This window comes from Mastomys coucha, unplaced genomic scaffold (assembly GCF_008632895.1).
Source record: "Mastomys coucha isolate ucsf_1 unplaced genomic scaffold, UCSF_Mcou_1 pScaffold20, whole genome shotgun sequence".
Lineage (NCBI taxonomy): Eukaryota > Metazoa > Chordata > Mammalia > Rodentia > Muridae > Mastomys > Mastomys coucha.
In genome coordinates, this window is record NW_022196903.1 from 18,365,909 (window position 1) to 18,378,090 (window position 12,182).

General features: G+C 39.3%; 1 protein-coding gene across 1 annotated transcript in view; it reads right to left on the reverse strand.

The window, feature by feature from the left end:
* Positions 1 to 597: 597 nt before the first annotated feature.
* Positions 598 to 12,182, reverse strand: part of Aass (aminoadipate-semialdehyde synthase) — a 55,662-nt gene continuing 44,077 nt past the window's right edge. The window contains exons 19-24 of the mRNA XM_031380768.1: positions 7,879 to 8,046; positions 5,984 to 6,079; positions 4,602 to 4,717; positions 4,014 to 4,102; positions 3,372 to 3,548; positions 598 to 1,175 (exon numbers count right to left, since the gene is read on the reverse strand). Of these exons, the coding sequence (XP_031236628.1) occupies positions 1,057 to 1,175; positions 3,372 to 3,548; positions 4,014 to 4,102; positions 4,602 to 4,717; positions 5,984 to 6,079; positions 7,879 to 8,046 (765 nt within the window). The 3' untranslated portion in view covers positions 598 to 1,056. The remainder of the gene's footprint in view (positions 1,176 to 3,371; positions 3,549 to 4,013; positions 4,103 to 4,601; positions 4,718 to 5,983; positions 6,080 to 7,878; positions 8,047 to 12,182) is intronic.

Here is a 12,182-nt window from a genome sequence, read left to right on the forward strand (position 1 = left end):
TATTTTGACTATGCTCTTGGATTACCTGTGCAATTCTTCAAGATTCTATGTAAATAAAGTTTAATCTCCATTATAGATGTTTCTTCCTTCCTTCCTTTCTTTCTCTTCCTTTTTCTCCCTTTCTTCCTTCTTTCTTTTCCTTCTTTCTTCCCTCCTTTCTTTCTTTCCTTCTTTCTTTCTCTCCTTCTTTCTTCCTTCCTTTCTTTCCTTTCTTCCTCTCTTTCTTTTCTTTCTTTCTTTCTTTCTTCCTTTCTTTCTTTGTCTTTCTTTTTTTCTTTCTTTCTTTCTTTTCTTTCTGCCTAATTGCCCTGGCCTAACCCTGCAATACAGGTTGAATCATTGGGGCAAGTGACAACATACTTGTGCTCTTAGGTGAAAACCATTCAGTATTTTTTCCATTAAGTATGATACAAATTATGGGCTTTTCATACCTATCTTACAAGGGGCATTCCTTTCCATTCTTGTTTTGCTATATGTTTTGTGGTGGTTGTTTTATTTTATTTAATTTTTTTCTATCATGGAAGGGTGTTAAAGTTTTTCAAGGAGGACTGAATTTATTGCATCAACTCCATTTTCCAAAAATTCAAGAGAAAATGATTTTCAAGACAAATTTTACTAAATAAATCATAACTTTACAAGAGGCTTGAGACAGTACTTTTGCAATTGTTTTTTGATATGTCAATCTAAAAGGTATGTAGCAGAATCAATTTGAAAAATACAAAAATATAACTACATGAAGTTTTTTTCTGGAAAAAGAAATAATACAACTGCATTTGCTGATGATATGTTCTCAGGAAAAAGGAAGCACAATAAATTAATAAACTATGATCATCATCACCTTCACATACACACAAAAGTCCACAGGAGACTTATTAAAGGTTTCTGTAATGTCTGGAATCTTCTACTCCAAAAGCTTTACTAAAATAGAGATTTGAGTTTCAAAAACACCATTGCATGATCTTACTCAAAACATATCATGCTTCATGCTTTAGCACATCAGCAAACATGTTTGTCATACACAAGGTAACAATTGTGCCCAGGAAAATAAATTCCTATTTATAACTTGATTGTGCTCTGAGTGTTAAATACAATGCCTTCTGCTTTAATCCGCTCCAATATTGGCCCATAGATCTCCTTTGTAAATGGCCCCATTAGGCCTTTGGCTTCAATTTCACCTAAAAGAAAACAAATATTTTTTATTTTTGATTTAAAGGTGACATTAAAGGCCTATTTCTATGGCAAGGGTCCCACTCCAGGGCCAAACAGTACTGTACTGCAAAGCAATGCTGTTCATAATGTGACCATAAAGGGAGAACATGGAGAATTAAAACCTGAAATCCTTTAAAGTAAGTCTCAACTTAGACCCAGAGAGGCTAAGTAATAAGGAAGGCTCAAGGGCGGAGGAGCACATGAATCTCCCTGGGAATAGGAAATAGAATAGATTTCATGGGTGGACTGGAGCAGATTGAGATGAGAGCAGGAGGAATTAGGGGTGGGAGGAATGGAGGGAGAGAGTACAAGGAGTGATGACTGGAATTGGAGGAAGGTATTTGGGAGACTATGTAGAAACCTAGTACAATGGAAACTCCCTCAATCTACAAATGATGACCCTAGCAAAAACTCCTAGTAATGAGGGATACAAAGCCTGGAATGGTCGTCTTCTGTAACCAGGCAAGACTCTTAGTGATAGGACTGGGACACCAACTCAGCCACAAAACTTTCAACCTACAATTTGTCCTGCCTACAAAACATGCTGGGGTAAAGATGGCGCAGAACTTGTAGGGATGGCCCACCAATGACTGGTCTAACTTGAGAGCCATGCCACAAGAGGGAGCCCATGCCTGACACTGCCTGGGAGCCCAGGAACCAAAGGCTGGATAGCCCAGAGACTTAGGATAGACCTAAACACGATTGGAAAAAAAATGTCAGTGAAATGATTCCTAATGACATTCTGCTATGTTCATGGATTGGTGCCTAGACCAATTATCATCAGAGAAGTATGAACCAGCAACTAATGGAAGCACATGCAGAGACTCACAGCCAAACATTAGCTGGAGTTTCGGGAACCCCACAGGAGGAGGGGAGGGAAGGATTTTAGGAACCAGAGAGGTTGAAAGTACCACCAGAATGCAGAATCAACTAAGCAATGCTCACAGGGGCTCATAGAAACTGAAGCAGCAATCACAGAACCTGCATAGGTCTGTGCTAGGTCCTCTGCCTATTTGTTATGGTTGTGTAGCTTGGTGTTCTTGTAATACTCCTAATAGTGAGAATAGGGGAGTTTCTGACTCCTTTGCCTGCACTTGAGACCCCTTTTCCTCCTCCTATGTTGCCTCATCCAGCCTTAATATGAGGGTTTGTGTCTAGTCTTATCACACCTTGTTATTCCATGTTCAGTTGATATCCCTGGGAGACCTGCTTTTTTTTTTTTTTTTTTTTTTAAGGGAAAGGGAAGAACAGATCTCTAGGAGAGGGGAGAAGAGAAGTCAGGGGTGGAACAAGGGGAAACTGTTGGGATGTAAAGTATGAGAGAAGAGTAAAGAAATAAAGAAAAGAAAAAAAAGGGGGAAATGGTTGGCTTTAAGGTTTTCAACTTTGTTAATGGTGCAAAACACTAAGAATAGATTACACTTAGAATCTGGGTTTAGTCCAAGTGAGTGATGTGTTTTATGACACTGTGCCCTGGTGCCAGGCAGAAGCAGGGCGTCACACAGATACCAGTCAACCACAAGGCCAATCAGGAAGCAGCTGATACTCTACATGGTTCTGTGTTGCTGAACTACGTTTTTCAGACCTTCACTCTATTTAACATATCTACCCTTAACATATCTTTAAACTTTCACTAACTATTCATAATAAAACCCTACTGGAAGTCACAAAGCACGTTGCAAATATTTTTTTTCAGTGTAGGTAAGATGTTAACACACAAGAATTAATAGACCACAGACTATAATTCTGAAGACCTACAAGTAAACATCCTCTGCTAATTCAGAACAACCACACTTAAATATACAAATAAAAACAGAAGGAAGGGAGTCACCCTTCCCAGCAGACCCTCTGTGTGGTGGTAGTCTTCTATGCTATTTCACCGAAAGGTTGCAACAAACCTGAGTTTGGAATGTCACAACCCACATTCAATTTGAGGAGACCTTGGCCCACAGGTGTTAAGCTACATTTATTCCACCATTCTGAGGTCCTGTAACTGAATTGGATGAAAATTTCGTCTCACACCAGGACCTCTGCTTTTCCCTCACCGTAGTGTGGTCCCCAACCAGGTACCCTCCAAGATGGCTCATTTTCATTATAGCAGGTCCTGAGTGACTTGAAGGTAAAGAAGAGCCAGGCTCAGCCCTGAATCTAACGGAACTTACCGTCAAGCAACATTTTGGCTGCCATGGCTGTAGGTAACCCCACAGTTTTAGCCATTGCCGAAAATCCATTGAAGTCTCCATAAACCACGAGATCAATGGTCTTATTTTCTAAATGTCCAGATGGATGTCTGATGCCAAAGGTGTCCCTCATCACAATCATATCCTTTTCTTCAGGGCCTTAAAATAAATACAGATGTCTTAAATCATCATCATAGCTCAACTCTAATTGTATCTCACCTTCTCTCCCCTTCCAGCTTCCTGCATCCAATTACATATACCCATTAGATAACTAGTTATGTTTTTCACCCAAAGACCAAGTGAAAACCTCGAGAGAATGGAAACTTGGACTATATCCCTTTCTCAGTCTCAAATAATCTGGTTGGTGTGACAAGGCCATTGCTCTGGCAGACAGATACTTGCCCCCCAAATGTTGTTTTGATATTTATTTGATACATTAAATATAAAACTCTTTTTTTCTCTCTCCCAGTAGTTCCTGAATTCACTATTTCCTAAGAATTTTTCTATCATTGCCTCTTCCCACATTTCTCCTTCCTACTGTATCACTGCTGCTCTTGAAACTGATCCTTTGGCTAGTTCCTATGATTCTTCCTCAGCAATGTTTAGAGAAACCCCATGACCTACCATAGGAGAGTTTTGAGACCAAGTGCTTGGAGAGCGCATCCACAATGGACTCTGCCTGAGGAACTTGCTCTTCCCCCAGTAAGCCCAACCTGAAAAGCACAAGGGTCTCTGTTAGTGCACAGCCGATGCATGTTCTTCATTAGCTTCAGGGTCTTGGGCTCCTTGAGACACTGCTCCATACAGCAGGGCAGAGATGATACATTACAAGCTCATTTATGATCAATTTACAGATTATTTGTCTTACATTAAGTATACCAGAGTCACAAAAAGGAATATTCTGCAGCCACAGAAAATCAGAGAAATCCCACTTGATCCAGGAACATAGTGACAAATTGCTTTAAAATAAACATTTTCCAGGTCATAATCGCCATCAGGGTTCTTCACTGTCTACTTTTTACCCAATATGAACATAATAAATTATAATCTATCAGGTCAGCGAATGAGCATTAATCAGTAATAAACAGCTAATTAATCAAAGACAAATACAAAACATGTTGTCTGCCGTGGTCTTTCTTTGGCCAGAAATGACTGTTATTAATCATTGATCCAATATGTTTTGATAAAAATGGAAACTTGGTGGGTGTTTACCATTCAGCAGCTTCCAGCTGGGTGTTGTCCCCTTCCAACTTCGTAAAGACAACTTCCTTAAGCTTCTCACATGAGGATGAGCGGGAAATTCCAACTAGGTCACACAGGAGCTGTTTCTGATTGAAAAATAAACATGAAAAGTCTAAGTACATACGTAGTAAAACATTAATTATCTGAGAAATAAACCAACCAAGACATTGGGCATCAAGTATACCTCAAAAGTTTGTTACAAATACTTGAAATAGAAAATTAAGACATAAATTTTGTATATATATGTATATATGCATGTATATATATATATATATATATGTACATATAATACATATATATACATATATATGCATTTATGAATATCTACACATCACAAATACATGGGATTCAAGAACAATAAAAATCTCAATAAATACTTAATTCTAAAAAGAAGAAACACTAATACATTTCCTGGTCATGTATCTCCCAACACTTTTTTCCACTCAAGCCTGCACCCCAAACTCCTACCCCTGCACCCTGTAGCAGTCAATGTGAAGCAGGTTAAACTACAAGGGGTTTAGTGCTGTAGTTGCCAGTGGCAACCAGAGTTCTTTTGTAGCTTTAATAGATGAGAAAGATCTCGAAGGGAATTAAATTCCAAAGGAACACTTAAGAGAGTGGCCATGGATTTTTCTTATTTCTAAACAAACATTTTTTTTCCAGGGTCCCCAAAGGAAGCTATGATCTAGATCAGAAGCCAACCAGTTGGTTCACGGACTCAGTGTGGTTCATTTCACTGGAACTTGTACCTACAGTGCTTGTGGACTATCTATGCCAGTACTAGATTATTCTGCAGGGACTGCTTGGCCCACGGAGTCTAAAATATTTACAATCTAATGCTGTACAACAAGCTTGTTGCTTGTGTTCTGGATTCTAATAACATCCTGGGATGACCCAGAAGGAGTACACTGCTTCCTAGGATTTAGGTATGAGACAAAAATGCTTAAAACTCAGTAACAAACTTATTACAGCCATAAATGGCACAGCGAGAGGACTGACAAGATTCATACCAGCATCCTCTTAAATATCATACTCAATAAGTCCAAATGACATGTCACTATCTACACAACTGGAAAACTGGAATCTAAAGCAAAGAGTGAAGGCATCTTCCCCATTGTTCAGGGAAGGATCCTAGGGAATAAGTGAATACAGGAGCAGGCCAGGAACTTTAGCCCATTGCTTTCTCCATTCACCCAAAGCACTGGAGAAGGAGAAGGTATTCACACCGGAAATAATCAACAGACACCATGTAGAGAAGGGACACCTTGGCTCTGTGCAAAGCAGAGATTTAGACCTGGCCATTTCAAAAAGTGTGTGCAAAGCAGACAGCACAGAATTCTGGAAATACTCACCCAGGTGAGAGGATTGGCCTCAGGTCGGAGGGCAGGATATGCTTCTCTGTTGATGAGTCCCAACTTCACAAATCCGTTCAAAGCTTTAGAATATCCCTGAAGCAAGAATTAATAAGCAGCAAATGCACTTCTCCCTTTGAAGACAAATGAATTTTTACATCCCCCCCATTTTATTTCTTGAAGAGAGGATCTGTTTTCTATAACAAATTAATTTTTTGGAGGGTTTTTATCTTTATAACTTATTTGGTAATAATCTTCATTGATGAAATGTAATCAATATTAACAGTTGTCATGATAATTCAAGTAACTGGTTTATGTAAAAAAACTTTTTCTTTTCTTTTATTTATTTATAGGTAGGTCCTGGAAGAATAAGGGCTAATATTCTCATGAATTATATAATACAGTTTAACAGAACATTATTTAACAGAACCATCAGATTTAATCTTTATTACAATGTTTTGTTTTTAAATGCTAAGTATCACATACAGGGCCTCATGCATGCTAAGAAAGTACTCTATTAACTTAGTTCTACCTATTTTACTTCTTTGTGAAGGGAGGAACAATAATCCACAACCCCAAAGTGGAGAACCCACCCTACAATGAAGATCTGGGTACAGAAGAAAAGAAGACCATCATGTTAGGGCTCTGTCATCAGTTTCTCTCTCTCTCTCTCTCTCTCTCTCTCTCTCTCTCTCTCTCTCTCTCTCTCTCTTTGGTTTTTTCAAGACAAGGTTTCTCTGTATAGACCTGGCTGTCCTGGAATTCACTCTATAGACCAGGTTGCTGGCCTTGAACTCAGAAATCCACCTGCCTCTGTCTCCCAAGTGCTAGGATTAAAGGCATGTGCTACTACTGCCCGTCTTAGTTTTCTCATTTCAACATACTTATAACATCTCACCTGTAATCACTTTAAGTTCCTATTTGATGGTTAGGAAACATTTCATATTTGTTTTTGAGAAGTCTGTCTAACCCTTTCACTTCCCAGAGCCTCAGTTCGTGTGTTTTAAATGAAGCAAACCTCACCCTAAGCTCTCAAGACATACAACAGAGGAAGAAAACTGACCTCAGAAATAAACTCCAACTAACAAGACAAAATGCACGCTTTTAGCTATTAGAGAAAGATGCAGTTGTCACTCATTCTAGATTTGAACCTTATTAGGCCCTAACAGGAAGATGGCAGCTGCCTGCTATGGAGCGGAACCTGAGACCACGGTAACTCTTACAAGATCTAGAAACTAAGTACTCAGCTATTCCTAAAGCTGTCCTCCTACCTGCTCCCAATCCTAAAGAGTCAATACAATAAATTCACTATTTTGAATTGACTCTCCTACTACATTTAATAAGAGAAAAAATTCTAACCAGTGAACTGTGGTGGGAGAGAGAATGTCATAGCTGCACAGGGGTCTAAGAATAAGGGGCATTTGAGTGTTCACCCCAAATCAAGACAGTAGTTCCATCCCTCCACAGCTCATAAAACATTACAGAAAGAGAGCAAAAGGAATATAAGAGCTGAAGGACAGGGAGAAGGGAAGAGACTCCCTTGGGGAGAGTCCCAATCCTATGACCACACAAATAGGCCTGATTAAACCAAATGGGTCATTACACAAAATCAAGTCATAAATCTTGGAAATGGACAGCTAGGGAAGGGATGGATGGGTGGGGGTTAGGGAGGATAAGAGGGTTGTAGTAAAAAGTACTACAGGAAGAGTAGCAACTGTAGAAAGAGTGTAACTGAAATAAATTATTTAAAAGTATGAACTTGTCAAGCAACTAACTTAAGAGAGATTTAAAAAAAAATAACCTCCAACTTGGTTTCTCATTTTAACTACCAGAAAAAATCAGCATAAACACTATTCATATCAAAACTAGAAATTTGTTTAAAATACAGCACTTACCTTATATCTCAGAGTTCCCCTTAATAATGTATGGGCAGATGAAATTCCATAAATATCAGCATATTTTATGCTATCTCTGTTAGGATACCCTTCCAAGTTTAGACCTGGGAAGTAATCCATGGGTGTGACAGAGTTGAGAAAAGAGACTCCCCCGGTCACATTCACAACCTGAGGAAGATTGAAAAAATTAGCTGAGGTTCACAGCAGTTTGTTTCCTCTGGGGTTATCTGCATTAATTATACAAAAGAAACTAACAGAATAGAGCTTAGGAAATGTTAATAAAACTATAGTTTATACTTAGCATGCCTTTAGCCAAACTGTTCCTCTTGGGATACCTTGCCAGGCTCCCCCACCCCAAACTTCTAAATGCTAATACACTTTATTTTCTAAACAAAAGTCTTGTTTTCAATTGGCTCTTGCTCCTAGTTAAAATAGTATCATTTTGTCTGCATTAGGTTGGTTGGTTGGTTGGTTGGTTGGTTGGTTGGTTGGCTGGTTGGCTGGTTGATGGGTTGTCTTGCTTTTTTGTAATATAATCCCATAAAGTATGCATTCAATGGCTTGTATGCTCTGAGGACAATGGCAATATCCTTTCCTTTGGTCTCATATCTCTTTTGAATACATCAGGCCCTAGTCTTGTGCTTTTCAGTCACCCAACTATCATTTACCGACTAGCCATTATGTATGCGCCAGACATCACACAAGTTGTAGAGAGAATAAGGAAAACAGTGAATGAGATGCAACATTCTGCTCATTCTTTATTCATTGGGAGAAATAAAAGCATTTGTTGGATGTTCAGCGATCACCTGTATCTGCATAAACCTTAAAGCATAAGCTGCAGGGTGCTGAAGAGGCAGCAGAAGGAAGATCTCTCTTTAAAACAGACACAATGGCAAGACTACACAATAAAGCTCACGTACAACTGAAGCCTTGACTCCCCAGAGCCTCCTACCCCTCCCAAGCACACAAAGTGCAATGAGCACTGTTTTGTGTTTAACTTTAAAGTATTACATTTCCTCTCAAGAGCTTGAAGTCTGTGGTTGTTCTTGAGATAATGAAAAACATTCTGGAATGATAAACTTAGGGCTGAGACCTCTGTCTAACTGGACTTTGTCCTGGTGGAAACAATTTGACCTTGTTTCTGAAGCTGCACAAGACTGGTGGAGGGAGTGGCCAAGGTTTAGAGGGATTTTTCCCAAGGGAAAGTAGGCTAAATGGAGTGGTGTTCTGAATCTGTAGATGAGCTCACCTGTACCAAGGTGTGAGAGAGAAAATGGAAATTAGTTTATATACAACCTAGAGCCCAGAAAGAAAGGGTTACAGCCTACCCGGGATGGGTGAGGTTAAGATCTTTTTCAGTTGCAAAGGTCACTGGCAGAGCACCTTCTAGAATACCTTAGGAAGAATCCTATCTAGTTGGCTCAGAGCCCCCTTTTTAGACTGTATTAAACTTCTTCTAATAAGATTCTAGCTTTCAAAACAACCTAATAAAGAAGCCACACGTTGGATCTCTGCACCGTCTTGCTTTTATAACCTAAGGCAATTCTAGAGTTCTGCTTCTTTAATTGAAGATGAGCACAATTTTTTTTTTTTTAAAGAAAATATCATGGCAGGCATTGTAGTTGAAAAAAAAAAACCCTATAATCCCAGTGTTGGAAGGCTGGGACAGGAGAATTTCTAACAGTTTGAGGCAAGCCTAGACTATGTACTAAGACTCTACATAATAGAAAGAAAGAAAGAAAGAAAGAAAGAAAGAAAGAAAGAAAGAAAGAGAGAGAGAGAGAGAGAGAGAGAGAGAGAGAGAGAAAGGCAGACAGACAGAAAGAAAAAGTTACCAACCTAAAATCAGCAATATTGATTTAATTCTTGTAAATAAAATCAGGTAACTCATACTGACTGCTAGTCATTTGTTTAGAAAAATTAACAGCCAATGGACCTGACCGTTAACAGTGTGAGGATAAGAAACCAAGAGTTAGACAGATCCCCTATAGCAGACAGACAGGGAGAGGAGCCATGACCAGGTAATATAGATTTCAAACATCCAAGACAGCTAGCTTCTTCCTGTCCAGGATGTTGACATCTTCATTACCCTCCAGACCTGAGACAAAAGACAGGAAGCTTAAAACCTTGTGAACTTTTCTCCCCTATTAGCCCCTCCCCTCACAAAGAGACTGAATTTGAAACTGCTGTGGTCCCCACCCACACACACCCACTTTGCAGAGGATTTTTCTCAGTGCCTTGCTGTGTCCATGGTTCCTCACCACCAATAAAAGCCTTTCTCCACTGGCTGATTCTGTCTGCCTTGTGAGATTTTTCTCTTCTACTACATATTGCACTCCAGAGTTTTCTTGCTTTTAATCCTTTTAGTGGCCAAGAAAATGAACCAATCAAAGACAGCTCCACAGGAACACCCCTCAACATATGATAGCAACAGACAATGTCCACAGTGTCCTAGGCTCAAAAATAAGCCTTGTCCAGTTCAATTATTTTATTAAGAACTTCCAAATGCATCTATCCATTTTGCAGAGGACATGTGTTTTTCTCTGCTTGACATGCGTTTTTCTCTGCTTATCCCAGACCCACTCCCAGCAGAAGCACAGCTCGTGACACATGTTGTTGAAGGCTTCTCTGAGGCCAAATCTTTTCATACACACACCCAACCAATGAGAATTACAGGCATAAACTTTAGAACGAACACTCAAATCCTCAAAATAAGTGTTGAACCAGCCTGCCTTAATCACGGGCTTGCAAGGCATCTTATAATAAAGACAAACTAGATTATTCCTATTTATGCTTAAACCTCTGTTTCTCAAGAATTCGGCTTTGTCACATTTATAACCTTAAGTACAAATGATGCTGTACTGCCTGTTCCAGGAAATGGCAGCTATGCCTTTGTTTCAAAAAGTTATTATAACCATCTTGAACTGGAGTTTGTTTAGAAAGCTCATTGTGACTAGTTTTATTTATGACTACCTGGTTATGATCACCTTACAATCATGCCTTTGTTTCAGGAGGTCATCATGACTAACTTAACTTGTTATGTTTATGTTCTGCTCCTATAACCCTACCACTACTTTTCCCCACCAAGTCCCTCATCTGGAAAACCCCTCCCCTTGAGCTATGAAAACCTTGTCTTCTTCCTTCCTATGCAATACTGACCTCTTAAACCTGCCTTAAGAGGAGGCAGCCCCAGCCTGTGTATATCAATAAAAAAAAAGCTTGTTTTAATTAATTAAAAGCTTTAATTAATTAATTAAAAAGCTTTAGTTAATTTGGCCATAGTGATTTGGTTCCATTGTCTCTCTCCTTTCTCCTGTCTTTGGAATTAATGTAAGCTTCATCATTAAACCAATAAGAAATTTAACATGGTAAAAGTACAGGTTGTTATTTAGTAGGGACCCTCAGTCTTTCAGGTACCTTATGTGCTTTTTAATCCATGTTAATCACACAGTTTTTTTCAGAAGTATAAACAGGCTGTGAATTACACAGAAGCAGATTCAAGCCTATCTAACTAACACACTGCCTGTGTTCTTTCTACTTTATCACATGAGCTTCTTGGTTTTGTTTATTTCTCCATCAGTATTTTCAAAAGGATCCTGATATGAGTGCATGTATCTACTGAAACTCACACTAGAGTGGCTATGGCCACAGGAAGCAATTGCTAACTTGATTTCTTAAAAAGGAGGTGGGGATTCCTTTCTACATGTATGAATTTCCCACTTTCCAAGGCTGGGAACTGTACCACCATCTACTCAGGTATGGAACGAAGAGAAGACTAGTCACTGCTCCCAAGCACAGGGGAGGAAGTCAGATTTTCTAGAAGTCAAGACAATATCAGTGCCTAGAACTGACCACAAGACTATAGTACAGTGTGATCCGCTCTCATCATAGACCTTTTCTAACTACAAGAAAAGTTTGAGGATTCAACTGGAAGCCAGAGGCAGAGAGAGAGGTCACTTGTCTTCATCATTATGGTTCTGAGTTCTGTAAGGCCCATTCTGTGCCTGAGGGGGACAGTGGCAGAGGAGATGGTGGCAGCAGGGGCAGAAGGGCAAAGACTATGAGAGACATTTTAAAGAAGTTTAACTGGGGAAACACATCTATAGACTTGAATCGCTGAAATTTCTCAGACACAGACAATCCAAGTATCTAAGTGTCAGACACTCTGATTGAGTTCAGACAAAAGGATAGTGAACAAAGCCTGAAGTGGCCAGGAAACTCTACAAGAGGAAATCTGAACAAGACCTTGAAAAAGTGTCATTTTAGCAGAGAAAAGAAAAGCATCCTGTTTTCTCTTCAAATCC